The sequence below is a fragment of the Macrobrachium nipponense genome, chromosome 40 (assembly GCF_015104395.2).
Source record: "Macrobrachium nipponense isolate FS-2020 chromosome 40, ASM1510439v2, whole genome shotgun sequence".
Lineage (NCBI taxonomy): Eukaryota > Metazoa > Arthropoda > Malacostraca > Decapoda > Palaemonidae > Macrobrachium > Macrobrachium nipponense.
Window position 1 is genome coordinate 49336816 of NC_061101.1, and position 17113 is coordinate 49353928.

The 17113-nt window shown below is 36.5% G+C and overlaps 1 protein-coding gene across 1 annotated transcript in view; it reads right to left on the minus strand.

Moving 5' to 3' along the window:
* Positions 1–13676, minus strand: part of LOC135212140 (sterol carrier protein 2-like) — a 51011-nt gene extending 37335 nt beyond the window's left edge. The window contains exons 1-6 of the mRNA XM_064245549.1: positions 13358–13676; positions 7752–7881; positions 7141–7334; positions 5430–5620; positions 3691–3925; positions 888–1020 (exon numbers count right to left, since the gene is read on the minus strand). Of these exons, the coding sequence (XP_064101619.1) occupies positions 888–1020; positions 3691–3925; positions 5430–5620; positions 7141–7334; positions 7752–7881; positions 13358–13402 (928 nt within the window). The 5' untranslated portion in view covers positions 13403–13676. The remainder of the gene's footprint in view (positions 1–887; positions 1021–3690; positions 3926–5429; positions 5621–7140; positions 7335–7751; positions 7882–13357) is intronic.
* Between the last annotated feature and the right edge of the window lie 3437 nt (positions 13677–17113).

Sequence of the window (17113 nt, forward strand, 5' to 3'; positions counted from 1 at the left end):
ATTTGCTTATCTGCATTCACCTCTGATCTGTTTACTAACAAAACTAGATGAAAGTGTAATGATGTCCATCTCTGGTCATGGCAAGAATTTTCAGTACATGCCAACAATGTACGTACTTACGGTATCTATCTGATGCTGACTACATATACAGTGCCTGACATGTCAATGACACACACTGTGACAATCAAATTTGTTGTTTGTGTCTCAAGGTATATTGGCTTTGTCATATTTTAGAGCAAACATCATCAGGTCTGCCTCAGTGAGTCTTGGACTCTAGTCTGAGTCACTGTACTACACCCTTAATGTCTGACCTTGTGTTGGGAAACAATGTATTAGATATTCAAGTCTTATGGGAAGTTTAGCTTAGGCAAAGTAAGTTTGTTTATTTTACACACATTACAACGGTGGACAGAAATATTGTTATGGGGAATGGTGCAATAGTGTTGCATCTTCTCTGAAATTTGTGAGCATCACCATTCACAGCAATGCCAGTAGGAGATAATAAGACTAATGGAAACTGGTAACATGAAATTATGGCACCTCAACAAACAACGGACTCCAATGTTTTACAAAATGTTTTTCACATATACTAATACTCAAGTGGTATAAGCACTAAAGATGACAGTGGGAGTTTCCTACTTCAATAAAAATTGTGATATTTAGCTATGCAGGAATTCATTCTGTGACAATCGTGATATTTAGCTATGCAGGAATTCATCCTGTGACATTGTGATATTTAGCTATGCAGGAATTCATCCTGTGACAATTTAAATGATAATTACCATTTTTTAGAAAAAGTAATAACATTTAATGTAATCTTATCAGACCTGATATGTTCAGAACATACCTTGTAATGTACGAAAAGTTGAATAATAATCTAGACTAACCTAAAGCCTCGTATGTTATCAGTTCATTTGCAGAAAAGCAGTCATGGAGTTCAACTACATCTACATCAGTAGGAGAAATACCAGCTCCCCTAAAGAGTCTCTCAGCTGCATTCTTGGTCATATCATACCCAACCTGTAGAAAAAGAATCACAGCAAATAAATTATTTTTTCAGCTACTTTCATGTTTTGCCTCTACATTTCTTAATTCAAATTAAGAGTTTTGACAAGAAAACAAATTATTTCAAACAAACGCATCAATCATAATTATCTTTATTTGCAGTGTCAAATTACCCACGCAATGCAATTTTGGAGTGCTTCAGACAGAAGACTGACCGTTTGCTTTCAAGTTCCCTAGCATAAAACAGGAATGGTCATTGATGCCAGACATCAACTAATCTGCTAGGATTTTTATATGGAGATATACTAAAAGAAACATTATAAAACCATAGTTCAGTAAACTCAAACAAAAACGAAGTAAGAAAATTATCACAATTACACATTCACAGATAACAGAGTCCAACAAAGGACCACCATAAAAGCAATACTATATCAATTATCCAGATTTTATGTCAAAAGACCTGCTTTTAAGAGAAGTTTAAAAACACCACTGCTATCATAAATCCCCCACCCGGCCTCCAAGACCTGACGGAAGGGTATACAGTGGACCCCAGCCATTCATGGACTCATGATTCGTGGACTCGCCTATTCACAGATTTTTCTATGGACCTTATACACCCATTATTCACAGACAATTTGCCTATTCACTGTATTTTTCACTGATAAATATTCACAAATTACTGTATTTTCATATAATTTTTGTGACTAAATGCACTTTTTGTGATAAAACTATTCAAACACTCAGGTATAAGCGTATAAGCCTCTTTAGAGGGCTTTTTGTGTTTTAATTATCAAAATGGGCAGTTCTAAGCATTTTTAGAGAGGTTTTAAGCATTTGTGGATTTTAGCGCTTCACAAGGGGGTGTGGTACCCATCCCCTGTTAATATGGGGGTCTATAGTGGACCTCCATATTCGCATTCTCAAGATTCGCGAACTCACTCATTCTTGAATTTTTCTGTGGAATCTATTTGCGGAGGACTCGCTCATTCACGGGTTTATCCACTGATAAATATTCACTAATTAGAGTATTTATTTTCAAGACTAAAAACATTTTTATGAAACAAAAATGATTTACTAACTTTCAAATAATAATACTGATTAATACTGTATTAAGTTTAATAAGATTAAATTATAATTAAATAATAAAAACAATAATTCTCTCTCTCTCTGTGTCTCTCTTACTGAGATTATGTTTTTTGTATGGTAAATAAATGATTTACTAATTTTCAAATAATATTAATGTAAACAGCAATAGTATCATTAATTCACTAAAGAAAATACTATACTGAATTATGTAAGAATGAAGGAATACCCTATATTTTAACTTTTTGACTCTGAGAGATAGGGGGAAGGTGGAGCTGTCACATATGCCAAGAAACCTAACAGCAAGGGGAGGGGAGTGTTGCCATCTTTGTGTTCAAAGGATTACTGAAAAATCTCTCTCTCTCTCACTCTAAGAGAAAGTGTCTCTTTAACAAATTGGTATTAATCATACAAAACAGAGAGAGAGAGAGTACAAGTGGATGACATGTCACCTGGACAGCTTATAATACCTACCAACCAAGTGATGGGTACCCCTACCAATACCCAACCCCCGCCAACAACCCAGACAGACCTAGGAGATCTCAACGCCTCAGGGACAGATTTCGTCACCAACCAACGACCAATTAAAATCCCTGCTTACCGACCTACCCACCAATTGTACAAGCCCTGCCTGCTATAAATACCTGTAAACCATGTATCTTAATCCACTTTCTTGTATACTCTCTTAGATGACTGCCTTTGTGCTGTCAACACGTCAGAGGAAATAAACCTAAGACAACTGAAATCTTTATATGTCCTTAGGAAACCTGATATACCAGCTACATCCTAATGAGAAAATGATAAGAAGAAGAATAGAGAAGCTTCTATGTAAATTAAATGTTGTTGAAACAACTATAATATTCAATGTTACTGCCCTCAGAGAAGGTCTCCTCCCTAATCTTATCTTACTATAATGGGCGTTATGTCGGTCCATCTGTCTGTCATTCAATCACGGCCAAAAGACTGGTCCGATGGGCATGAAACTTGGCAGGGTTATAGTGGGGACCCCTAAGATGGTTTAAAATGGGGTTTCAAGCAACAAAAGGCACCAAGAGCGCTGGAAGGGGTGGGGCACCTTCCCCGAAACAGGGGTTGGTTCAGCCCATAGACTTAATAACGTCACAAATTTATCATACCTAATTTTTGGTATGCGTAGTAAATAATATGACTTTCGATTTTCAATATACATAATAAATATGACTTACTATCGAATACCGTGGGGCTAAGGCAACAATGGCACCAAAGGGGGTTGGGGTTGGGGTTGGGCAGGGTGCGACAGAGAGAGTGAGAGGAAGTGAGACAGGGAGAGAAGAGGGAGTGTTCGGGAGAAGAAAGAGGGTAAGAAACAGAGAAGGTTGGAGAGAGAGAGAGAATTTATCAGTTGCCATTCAGAGTTAACCCAGGCAGGTCAGTATACAGTAATTTCTGGATTAAAGGGACAGTCAGCACAAGGTGGCGCCAGGAAGCTTCTTTGAGTTCGCCAAGAGTTTTTCCTCCGGCAATACCGGGTTGGTCAGCTAGTAATAATAATATAATAATAATGTGAAATAAAAAACTCAAATATGTATTTTTCAGTGATGCTGTTAAACTGCACGTACTTACAATTTTCATGGGACTATCTCCAAAAGTGGAAGGGGTGTCAGTTGCCATTTCCATTCCAACAATTTCCACAGCCTGATTCTGCAAACCATGACTTTTAACAAATTCTTCTGAGGCTAGAATGGCTGCTCCTGCACCATCAGAAGTTGGACAACACTGCAGTTTGGTCAAATAACCAGATATTATTGGAGACTTTTCAATTTCTTCAAGTGTGTACTTCTCTTGAAACTGTGAATATCTGTTGGCAAATAATACAAAATGATATTGTTATAATACAATAAAGTTTCATACATACTTACCTGGCAGATATATACTTAGCTGGGACGACGGAGTCTTAGCTAAGTATATATCTGACAGGTAAGTTCATTGTATGAAATATATAAATCTAATGTACATTTTGCAAAAACTTACATTCCCAGAATACCATTCTGATCACTGTTTTTTTTCTATGTAAACTATTAGTACTAAGCATCATGCAAACCCCATGACTTATGGTGCCATTTTATTTGATATAAAATGTTCCCAACACACTTTTCCCAAAGGAAGAGGAGCACCAGCCTCTGACAAGTGAGCAGTACACTGGTATGTATGCCTTAGCCACATCCCACAACTTTGTTACCCAATAAACATAAAATCCTTTTTGTCAAGGATTTTCCCCATTACCTTAACTCATTTGCATATTAAATGCTCTCATGATCAACCCCCACAATCTTCAGATATTCTGACACCAGTAGTTTATTGTCTACTACACTGGGCTTGGCCTTTCTTGGACAATGAATACATCAACGTCCCAACACTGTATGACAAAGTGTCTCAGTGAAACCCTCATCACTTATGTATTTCCGGTGCTTTCATTTCCACAAATCTCCTCTCACATCCAGCCTTTCATCTCACAGTTCTCATCTATGTAGGCCTGTGTCTTCCAACTCTTCTGGTACAATCAGGAACCCAACTAACACTACTATAAGATGTTCTCACAAGGGCGATACAAAAGGCATCCAACCAATTTCCAGCTCCCCTTCATCATTAATCCAGCTACACATGAAACTTTCATAACTTCTCCTACAGTGTGGTTTCTCACTCCATCCTCCCTAATATTCTTAAAAGTTTTATTCTTTAATTGAAACCCTTTTAGATAGAATTCCAGTTTGGCCATCATTTCATTAGTCCTTTTTAGACTCACTAAATTCTGTCTCAAAAGAACCTTACATATACTGGATTCCATAGTTCCTAAATATTAGAAAAACTTTTCCTCAATCCTTCTACTATCTGGTGTCATTTCATTCACTGCTCCACACTCTTTTCTCATTATTTTTTTCTTAGATTATTTTAAGTGATCTCTTTCCAGAAATATGATGCATTCTAGTAAGTAAGATGTGCCAATACTGCTGGTTTTAGTTGATTAAAACATGATCATCTACTCAATTGAAGTTCGTCAACTTTCTTCTGCTACTCCATTCTTAACGTCTTCCATCTCCCTCTTATTTTTATTTTAAGCCCATGAGAAGGACAAACCGCAATGATGTGATGATGAAATAATACTTTCTTGTAACAACCCACTATTTGTTTACACTGCAATACTAAATTTACCAAAGAGGAGCACTACTTCAAATTCATTTTCCCTAGTTCTTATAAAATATATACGTACCAGTATCAAACCAATGGTAAATCCAGACTAGCTACTATGTGCACAACAATTCAATCAAACTAACACTCAACAATACCATTAGAGGAAAACGTACGGATTATTGGTAGAATGAAGATGATTCTTATAGGCAATTTTGGCAAGATGTTTTGGTGTAGTGCCATATTTCTTCATGTGCTCTATGCCAGCATTTCCGAACAGCTGAGGAGTTAAGGGTGATGAATCCATCTCCACCGCATTTGCCAATGCATGAACATGCTTCTCTACTGGATTTTCACGGTCTAGGTACTGTAAGTGCAGAAAAGGGATGAGACCCATATTAGTACCGGGTATAAGCATACTATCAAGGAACTTTATACGTACATTACTTTAATAACCTGAGATGCTGCTATTGACTGTAAAACCACAACAAAGCAAGAGTATTTAAAGATGAAGTGTACATAATTGTCAGTCAAAATCCAAATCACAAAATTCACATGAAATTGACAAATTTTGAAATATACAAAGATTTCTATTATAGGTTTACAATCCTTTATCTAAAATTCTGAAAGCCAAAAACTTCTAAAAACAACTTTGTTTTTTTAATGGAGGGTAGAGCATCATCATAAAGTATTAAGATCAATGAAAAGTAATGCTGTACAGTATACTGTAGTCCCACTTAGTGTGAAAAATCTAAAATTTTTAACTAATTTGTATGTTTTGTAGTTAACAAACCTGAAGTCTTAACTTTAGGAAAAATTTTCTGGCACCAGCGGGAAACCAGTTAAAAACAATAAAATACTGTATATGTAAGGAATCTGTGGCATCTGACTTCTAATACGTAGATAAAATGGAGGCAGGTCAGAGACTACGCTTGAACCATGTGATGCATTTAGTCTTTCTCCCAACCTAGAATAATATAAGAGGGGTGGCTACAAGTGGGCAGTCAATGTTAAGACCTCAGGTTTGTTAGCTATGAAAAATATAAATTTATTAAAAATTTGTTATTTGTTCACACGCAAAACAAACCTTTGGTCTTAACATTAGGATAGACATATGGGTATCTCACACAGACCACTGGGAGTAAATACAATGTAACATGTCCAGATTCATTGCATATACATATAGAAGTCAAACAGAATCACAGTAGTATTTAGTTTTACAAAAAAATTTTGCTAGATATAAAATGAGTGAGTATATACAGAGCAAGCTTAAGTTACAAAATCTGAAAAATTCCAAAAACCAAAACACAGCTGGCCTGTGAACTATGCTCATGTAAACTGATGGCATTTGAGTTGAACCAAACAAATTTTGTGAAAAAAGCAAAATTAATTTCATTATCATAAACCCATCAATTTGCACAGAGGGTCATTCCTACCACTCACTTTAATTTGGTTGCAAGTTCAAACAACACAGAAGAATGATTGTACTAGTTGGCATTGGCGATTATGGGTGCATGGCTAATGAGGGAAGTGTTGTTGCTATTCTTCTTCTTTCTATCATACAATATCTCCTGGAGTGCTGACTGCACATACAGGCTCATATCAACTTATGAGATTGTGTAAACAAAAAATTTAGTTTTTTTGTTTTTTTCACAAAAAAGGCAGAAGGAGGGGAAAAGTAAAAGAAAATTAACAATACAGCAATGATCTCAAAAACAAAATAACCTGCTTCTTGTTCTGTTACTCAGGACAGTGCTCTATTGTCAAATTTCTTTTGATTTTTCTCAAATCTGTCACATCATAAAATGGCTTACAGTTTAAGAAGTTGACTTTCTTTAAAAAAAAATACAAATACATACAGTACTCTTAAAACAAATTATGACTCACCTTAGATTTTAAGGATCCTCGTTCCATCTTCTCAAATCCAAGGGCTAAAACACAATTGGCCAGGCCTCCTCTGATGAGATTACGGGCAACAAGTAATGCAGTTGAGCCAGTAGAACAATTGTTATTTACATTGTATACTGGGATTCCAGTCATTCCAACTTCATACAAGGCACGTTGACCACTAGTGGAGTCTCCTACCATGATTTGAAAAAATGATAAAATGTATTAAAAAAATAAAGATAATGCCATTAGCAGCATTATGATTTATTTTGGCTCCCAATCTGCTATGAGGAGAAAGATTTAGAATAGATTGCTAGTTATATCATCAGGTTATTATCATAATTTGAGGTAAAATAAATTACAATACTTTATGACAAATGGGCTATTTGTAACATGCCTTGACATGTTTACGATAACCAAGTGCTGCTCTAAGTTCAGCTTTTCCTCAATTTTATTTACAGTGTTTCCCCTCTAACTTACTGTATATCGCCTAATGTTTCTAACTCCCTTTTTTTTTTTTTACTGTCTTGATTATTGAGTAACAATATCATTGCAGGGAGGTGACACCTTCACTTTCAAATACTGTAATCCTAAAACTGTGAATGACTTACCATAAACATATCCAACTGCTGCTTGCTCAATTTCATTATATTTAACTTTGGCATCATCAAGTGCTTTTTCCACAGCTTCACGTGCCATCACAGGGTACCCGAAGTCATCCCGACGACCAGGCTTTTCAAACTGAAAACAAATTACAAAACAAATCAATGATGGTTTATCCAGCAGAGTCTAAACCTCTCATTTTTCTAAAAATCAAAATGTAAAAAACATATGTAAATGTTCCAAAAACAGCAACCTGTGTAATGGCATTTATATTAGTAAAATAATCCATAGTGAAGGTAACTCTTCCCGCAAATTTTGGAGGTCTCATCTTTTCTATGCAAGCTACTCCTCTGGAGCTTTGCCTGGAAACTACAGATGCTTACCAACTGGAAGGGCTACAAAATGCATTCAAGTAAAATTAAATAGCCTATCAGTCCTGAAACATTTCATACTTGGTATATATCCAAACAAATTTCAAACCTTTTAATCTTACTGATGGGCTGACAGATTAATTTGAGGTTCTCTGATGTTGTCATATCAAAAGTTACTGATACCAATGTCATTTCTCTAAAATGAGTAGTCAAAACCAACCCAATTTAAAACCATATAAACTTAATAGAGCAAAAAGATTAATTAAATCTTTTGCAGAAGTTCAGCTTCTTCAATACATCTAAAAATACCGCAGGCATCATACACTGCATCCCCTTCAAGAATCCTGGCCAAGATGTACTAGGCATCCTTACCAAGGACCTCAGAGAGGTATAGACTTCTAAGATCCCCAAGACAAGGGATAACAACCAGTAAATCCCTCAGTCAAGACAACCAAATAATCTTCACAAAATTACAGCTTTTATGAATAAAGGAAATGACTTACACATAGCCAGCAATGTTTTCTCCAATCTCGATTCTTCCATACTTCCAAGGAGATACACCACTTTTGATCTCTTTCACATTGTTCTGATTTATTAACTTTCCCAGATTTAGGCTCTGATTTGTTGGACGAAATCTCTACACAAAAATGGACATCTACTAAGTAGTTCAACTGCAATTTGCTTTGCTAATCTATCTGCCTCATTACAGCCAGAACCAAACAATCCTATTTGCATTTCTTTATTCTTAATTAATAATAAAATCAATGAACTGGCAAAGTTAAAAACACCAAATGCCTGAACTAAACACTACCGTCAACCTCAAACAAAATGACAAAATAAAATTAGAACCACTATGTTCTCAATGTTCCATGAAAACTGAAAATATTGGGTACAGTGCCTACATCTAGTTACAGATTTCCTTGTTACTCAGTGTAGAATGTGAGGTTCTTATAACTGCCAAGGAATTTATTCTGTCTGAGAAAACCTGCAGTCTTTGTATGATGGAGTTCAAATCAATGGAAACCTCTAAATTTTGAATGGCTTCAGCATCTGCTATTGTTCTCAGTTCTTTAAACTACTGCAAATTAGCTTTTCCATGTACCACCAAGGTGGTATATGTGGTAAAGAGTTAATGTTACAGTCAACTGCATATTAATTGTCCAACATTTGGCAACTGAAGTTTACCAAGCAAACTGAGGCTGTTAATCACATATCAAGGCATGTCAAGTTGCATGTTTTTACATGGAAATATGATAATTTTTTTTAAGAACAAAATTTATCTTGTGCTGCCTTAAAACCAGGGGATGTTATGTCAGCCTCAAAAAGGCAGCCATTTGGATAGGGTATTAAGGATATATCTGTTTCCTATCAGAGGGGGAAGATAATGATTTCAAGATCCATCTCCAGGATGAAGTTTATTCTAAAGAGGCCCTCAACTAGGTTTGTGAGATAATGCACATTAGTAAGGCAACATGCTGCACCACTGGCTAAGGCCAACATTTACCTGAAGCCCTAGAAGCCACCTTTGGGATTTTGACCTTGGTAGCAATGGTCAAGAGACCATGAGCATGTTTCAGGATATAATGAAATAATTTCAGAGAACTATAAGCCTGTAGTAAGAGGTTGTATGAACTCTCCTTACATACTTTCAAAGAAACACAAACACAAGAAAAGTCAGGGTCAGTCCTCTACTAAGAAGGGTATGCAGATGACCAGAAATAACCCTGGACTTCCACTGAGGACTGAGCATGAGTAAACCCATGCTTCTTAGCCTTCGTGCATACAAGCTTTCTGTCTATACTTGCCCAGATCCAAAAAAGACCTAGCAAGGGAAGAGTAGGTGAACATATCCATGTAGAACCAGCAGGGTTCAAGCACACACAGAACAGTGAAGGGGTAGTACCAGCACTGTGATGCCCTCAGAGCACACAAAAGGAACCTACAAAAGGAACTTCTTTGCTTTCTCTCTCCTTGATTTGTACTTTTTCCATTGGGCAGGCAACCAAGAGAGACATTCAACACAGCTGAAAGATTGTTCACTCCTGAACTCTGCTGGCCTTAAACAAAGAACAAGGGTAAACTGTCACAGGTAATATACGTAAACCTAACACCCAAAACATTTTTTGCTCAAGACATCACTAACAATAATTTTTTCCTGACGGAAAATTCTCAGGAACCATTGCTCTAATCACAATATGCATAATCCACAAACTAGCCAAGTTGTCAAGAATACTAACAAGGAAATAACCAGTTAGGAAGCTCTAACAACAGTCACGATGACAGAGATACTTCAATGCATTTGCACAACAGGAGGAGTAGGTAGGTCTCCAGGTCTCCCAGGTCTCCCTTTGTCTCACTCCTCTTCTGCTACTTAACTACTTTGTTACCAAAATTCAATAAATTACCATGTGATACAACTGAATTAGTACTGTACTTAGGCTAGCATTCTTTCCCACTAATAGGTCAACAGTGCCTCTGAGTTAATCAATCATAACATGTTCATCATCAGTTTATCTGGCCCATCAGTTGATAATATATGCTCACTCATTAGGTTGGATTAGTGTAGGTTAGCATAAGTCAGACTGCACTTTGTTAACTAGAAAAATTCAGGCAAAAGGCCACTGACTGATGTTGTTTCATAATGAGATTGGGTTAGCTTCTATTATATATCTATTAGGGTTAGCCTCAGTCCCACGTTGAATGTTTTTCATTCATCATTTTTGAGTAACTTTACTGCCTAGGCCAATCGCCATACAAGCATGATACATCTGGAATGATACATCTGGAATTACCCTTGTCAGCCTTTAACAAGCCTACAACAAAAAATTTTAGTGAGGATTAATGTAACTTGCTTTTCGCATTCAAAGGCTGCCAACAACAGAATGGGCCTTTAAGGCCATGCTAAGCTAATTACATTGGGGTTGCAGAAGTGACATTACTTTGGCTAATACGAACACTTTAATTCCTCACTAACACCAAATTATGTATTACAAATTTCTGCATTATAGCCATTTTGACCTTTTTTCATGTTACCTATATACGTAGAAAACTTTATACTATGATGTATAGGTCGTCTTGTATTTGCAAATAAAGATATGAGGGCCTACACTGTTTTCTAATGTACCAGTATTAGTGTAACTGTTTTGAAGAAGTTGTATTCCTTAAGTTACTGGACACTAGGAATTGATATGAGAATGTAAATGTTTTACATTCATGACTGCTTAAGCGAGCCTGATTGTTTTAATGTTGTGTAATGGGCTAATTACCTAGCATTTTCAATAATATAATCTTTCCAAATCTTCCCAAATTTCACTAAATATATCTATCAGTTGCTATATAACAATAAGAATGCTGATAGTGATGGCACTAACATTTATTTCATATGCTACTAATTTGGAAATGCTATCATCTATACCACTGCTACACATCTCTCCTCCATTGATAAATGCCTTTTCTAACTGCAATAGTAGTACTAGGACTGAGACAGAAGGAGCCTCCCCATCTTAAGGTACAGAATATCCTGTGTGCATTGCTAATGGAAGCCCCCAGGGTATTTCTAAGCAACAATTCCACACGGACTGCAAGGAACATTCCCACGAATACAAAAGCAACGAGGGATTGGAGGGTCAAATGTATTTTGCTGCCTTTAGTACTAGCCTCTGGGGGTTAATTACAGTCGACTGACAAAAAATAACAGTAAATTCTTAATAAGCAACCAAAATACTGTACTACAGAAAAAGTCAATTTCCAAGAAAATACCTGACATGGAGCAATTACTTAGATCTACCATTGACTTCCATGGATCGCAGCCTGCTTAACCCCCGCAGCTTGGGTATCGCATATTTATGATCACATATAGCTTCAGGGCAGTGGACAGGTATCGTAGACATACGAAAAAGATTTGGCGCCATACACTAAACGAATTTTAAGGGAAAAATGTTCCTAGTTCCATATATCACTATTAGCAACTCTTCAGATCACCCTAGAAGAGTGCGAATGAGCTGAGGAGCACTCAATCTTGCTCGAGGTAGTAGGAATGTCATCACAATTTCCCATCAAAGGAGGCATCGTACATATTTTACACTAAATATGGTAGGAATTTGTTGCTGGTTTTCTTTCTTATGTTTTATGATATTGTTTGAGCTGTAATTTGAAACTTATGACAAAAATAAAAATTTAAAAAAATGTTTAGGTAAGAATGGAAATAATTATGTAAAATTATTTAGCAATTTTTTATTTTTTTCCTGGCTGTCATAGGGAAAAGAGGCCCGCAAGGAGTGAGAAATATTCACAACTTTCCGTGGAAGGTATAGCCCTATACATTTTTTTTTTCTTATACCATGTGAATATAGATATCTTCCTGGTAGATCTAGGGTACTTATCCACGGCGGCCTAGACTATGGCAGTTGCGGTTTTTCTATGCAGTTTTACCTACTGAAAACAAGAATTTAAGTAATATTTATTCGGACGACTGTAATTAACCCCCCAGGGACCAGTAATAAACACGGTGAAATACATTGGACGGCCCCCAATCTCTAGTGGATGTATCCGTGGTTACGTTCCTTGCAATCCGTGCGGACTGCTTCTGTAGAAATACCATCTTCCTCTTTCCATTACAAGTTTTTTTTAAGTTTTCTTTTAAACTGGCCATCCTTAGCATACTAGGTATATTAACCCGGACTGTGGGGGTTAAAGCCTAACCTATTCCAGGGCACTGTCACATGACCTGACCAAGGAAGAAGCTGTATGCCCCCAAAGGGCCTTCCCAACAAGACATTGGTCATATCAGAACAATATGTGTCTGAAACAAGCTATTAGCTATGCAGTAACCTAGGTAATTACGTGGACCACTAGGTCAGATAAGGAATCAGTTCTCTAGGTTACATTAGGTTAAGATAGGTTAAGTTAGGCAACGTTATAGCTAGTAGCTAGGTATACCCCTTTTATTGGCTTTCCTTCCAGCCTTAAAATAGATACTATTCGTTACCCACTGAGGTTCCAATCAATGTTACTAAGTAGCTATAACCCATTAGTAGTCAGGCTCGGGGCAGTGGAAGAAGAAAAAGGAAAAAAAAAGTGGTTTGCACCAACAATAGCTGATGGTCAAGTATTAGTACGCTTAATCCACTAGACAGTTCATGCATTTAGTGAGAATTTAAAGTAGTATAGCATTAGATTCTCGGCCCGAGCCAGACTTGAGACAGGACACGTCTCCTGACAAATTTAGCTAGATGACAACTTACCTTGGTCATACCCACACCAACCACGAAGACTCTCCTTTGGGCCATGTTGCGAGGAATTTCACAGTAAGAGGGTGTTCAGTGTGCCTAATAAAGATGGCAATTAAAATATCATAAATAAAAACTGGAGTTTTCGTCTCCTTGGTGGAGTGAGGGCGACTAGGAACGACGTCACTGGTGGTAGAACTTGCTACTCGAAGGGCAGTTATAATCAGATGTTCCTTGACCTTCGTACCCTATTACGTGTTACTATGTTGTCAGTTAATTAAAAAAAAAAGCTTCTAGAGAAGAATAAAACCTGGCAAATGTATGTGCACACAATTATAAAAGTTTGAGTACTATAACCGGTTATAATCTTATGTATTATGAATGACAGGAATGTCAGCAAAATATGACCGAGTTTAGCTTAAGCAGTAAATGGTGTTGACGCTTGTTAACAATATAGGTATCTTATCTGTCTCATCGGATTCTGTACTTTCCCTCGTTTCAGTTACAAAGTTGTGATGTTTTATCTTTATCAATCCCATAAAATTGTTATTCTTTACCATATATTTCACATATCAGCCACCATTCTCCTGAATCTGTCGAGACCAATTGAAGGGGGAGGTGAGGCCGTTGTAAAGGCAATGGCTGTACTTTATACAAAACAATCTGTCAGCCCTTCCTTATCCTGGTCCTAGCCGGGAGGGGGGGTGTTCAAGGTTAAAAAAACATCACATCTCAAACAAGTAATGATGACTAGCGATAATGCGTTCACTTCAGATTCTTTTGTGTGTGTGCTGACAATAACATGCTGCTGACAACTATTATTATAACAGTAAGGGGGTGTTTACTTCACGTTCGATCATAAAAGGGCGAAGAGTATTAGCGTCTTATAAAAAGCAAGCTCTTTTATACGAATACGGGAGATCAGTGCTACCTATGCCCTAATTAACCTCTCTCTGAATGTCCCCCACATTCAGAGAGAGGTTATTTATTAATCTGCGTCAAATTGTAAGTGTGTATTTCGACAAGAAAAATAATAATAAAATATATGTCATGGCTTTCATTCAAATTTTTGGGAGTTAACTATGAACCAAGGAATTTATAATTTTTCAGACTGAGTTTGGGCCTTCATGTGGTCTTGTGCTAAGTAATTTAAAACATATCCCCCCTCGATAATATATTCAATAAGTATTCATAGAAAAAAAATTGTGTTGCGCATTTTTAACTTCTGAGGTAATGTAGATTTTAGACATCTAACTGGATACGGTTGGTAAGAGCTCACCTGTATTTCATAAGAAGTAAAACAAAGCTAAAAATAACACCACAAGCATAAAGCTAAATCATATAGATATAAATACAAGATGACGTCAAATATGTTAAAACAGTATATTTTTCAGAGGAAAAAACCAAAAAACAAAAATCCTGCAAACGTAATCAACAGTAGAACTCAAGTTAAAGCTTAACTCAACAATTATATTCTCTGGCTTGAAATATGTTACAACTTCTATCGACTACAAAAGTCCAGTTTCTGTAACAAATTCAAAACCACCTCTAAAGTTGTAAGATGTTTGTTTCCTACAACCTTAGCCAGCATATACTTTCCAACTCCAAGCCTAGGAGAAAAATTATTAGTTTCTTAGATCCACGTGACCAGGTATTCGACAAAAAAAAAAAAAAAAAAAAAAAAAAAAAAATACAGCAGATAAGTCTCCTCAGACGACACAACGCAGTTTCCCATTGCTTGGGCATATTGCCAGCCATACCTTCAGGAAGACAAATTGCCATTGAGCTTAGTCGTTTAATTTGACTATCCTTGTATATTCCATAAGTTAACATGTGTACTTCACTTCTGTCTCCTAATTTAGTCTCAAGGCAACTTCTGAAACAAGGATCAGCATGAAAGTCTTTGCCTTGCGTTGTGCCAAAGCCCCAGACCAAGAGATAATCCTATAATACATAGTTCGGTGGTCACAAATATTAGGCCCGAGTTAGGAGTCTTGCAAACGATCGTCCGCGCACGGTCTAGACTCTAGAGACTCTAGACCAGGGCCGTCCAACCCCATGCCCGTGGGCCAAAAGTGGCCCGTTTGATTTTGAAAGTGGCCCGCGAGAGAAAAATAAGTAAAAGTTATATTTCTCTTTTTTATATCATGAAAATTATATTTACCGCTTATCCTGAGTAAAAAAAAATATTCTTTCCAAAATAAACAACTACAAAGAAAAGATTCACTGACATCTGTTGTGTGTTACATCATATTTTCAAACGATGAATTTATTTAAAATAACAAAAGTTCATCTCATCATATAACATGCTGTACTGGTAACTGGGCTCCCTTTTAATCTCGTTTTAACATTCTTATTCTGTAGTTATCCTATTTCATTAGAAATACAGTGCCAAGATCATAGTTTCCTTCTCTTCATTTTTTTTCCCACGGAATTAGAATGATCTTATTTACAAAGGATATGTAGGTCTTCATACCAATGTGTCACTGAAGTCTGGGAATGTGAACGCTAATGCGAATGTAAAGAGTATCATAAAATAAAAAATAAACGAAAACTACAATGCCACAATGTATGCCAAGTGAGGAGGAGGGAGGGAGGTGAGGATAGTAGGGGAAAGGTTATTCTAGCCGAGCGGTAGATTTGTAGTGTAGATTTAAGTGTATTGCTTGACCCGTACAACGGACTAGATACCTTTTCTCTTCATATATCATAAGAGATTTTTTTTTTTTTTTGCTTCAGACGGCTTCCTTAATCCCTATCCCTTCAGAATCATTTTGACTGTGCCTACGCATTGACCTACGAATTCAGTGATTATTATATATATGCAGCAATTTTTCATCACTTCTGCATTTTGATATTAAGTAAGTTCTACCATTGATTTTCAAGATTTTATAATTGGCCAGCTTTTAGTTTTATTTTCGTTCTTCTTAGCTGCGATCAGCAGCTCTTTCCGTGGTATCACTACGTTTCTGTCATATAACCTCGTAACAAATTGAAATAGATCAAATTTGGTGTGCAGCTTGAGCTAGAAAAGGATTAGAATAAGTTGTAATATAAATAACCTTTAACTTCCTCAGGTTCACTAAATTACCAAATAGGAGATTGGGCATGTACTTTATTTTCTTTTTACTTGATGGACAATTGTGAAGATATGATGAAGCGGCCAGTGAATCAGCAGAAAGCTGTATGTTGCTTATTACTGATGGCTATTACAATTTTTTTCATTAATTCCCCTTCGGTTAAACATATATGAAAATATATTAATTCCAAGGTCGAGTGAATTAGATATTAAAGGACATTTGTAGCTCGATGTATGTATATGAATCACGGTAATGTGATATGACTTATATTAATGGCTACGTGCTGTCATAAGCACTACAACACTACCGAGGTCGAGGTGGGTTAATGCTGGCTCCAAATCAGCGAATACCTGAGAGTGAAAGGTATCTGAGGGTGAGAGACGGCATTAACTTATAGCCTCTTGCGGTGGTGGAGTGGGTAAAAGCTTTAGTGACGTTCCTGGATTTGTATGGTGTCCTGGGTTCACGCCTGGGCACCGACAATTCTATTATCGCCTAATAAAAATTCCCCTTCGGTGAAGCATATATGAAAATATATTAATTCCGAGGTAGAGTGAATTAGATATTAAAGGACATTTGTATCTCGATGTATGTATATGAATCACGGTAATGTGATATGACTTATATATATATATATATATTATATATATATATATATATATATATATATATATATATAGATAGATAGATA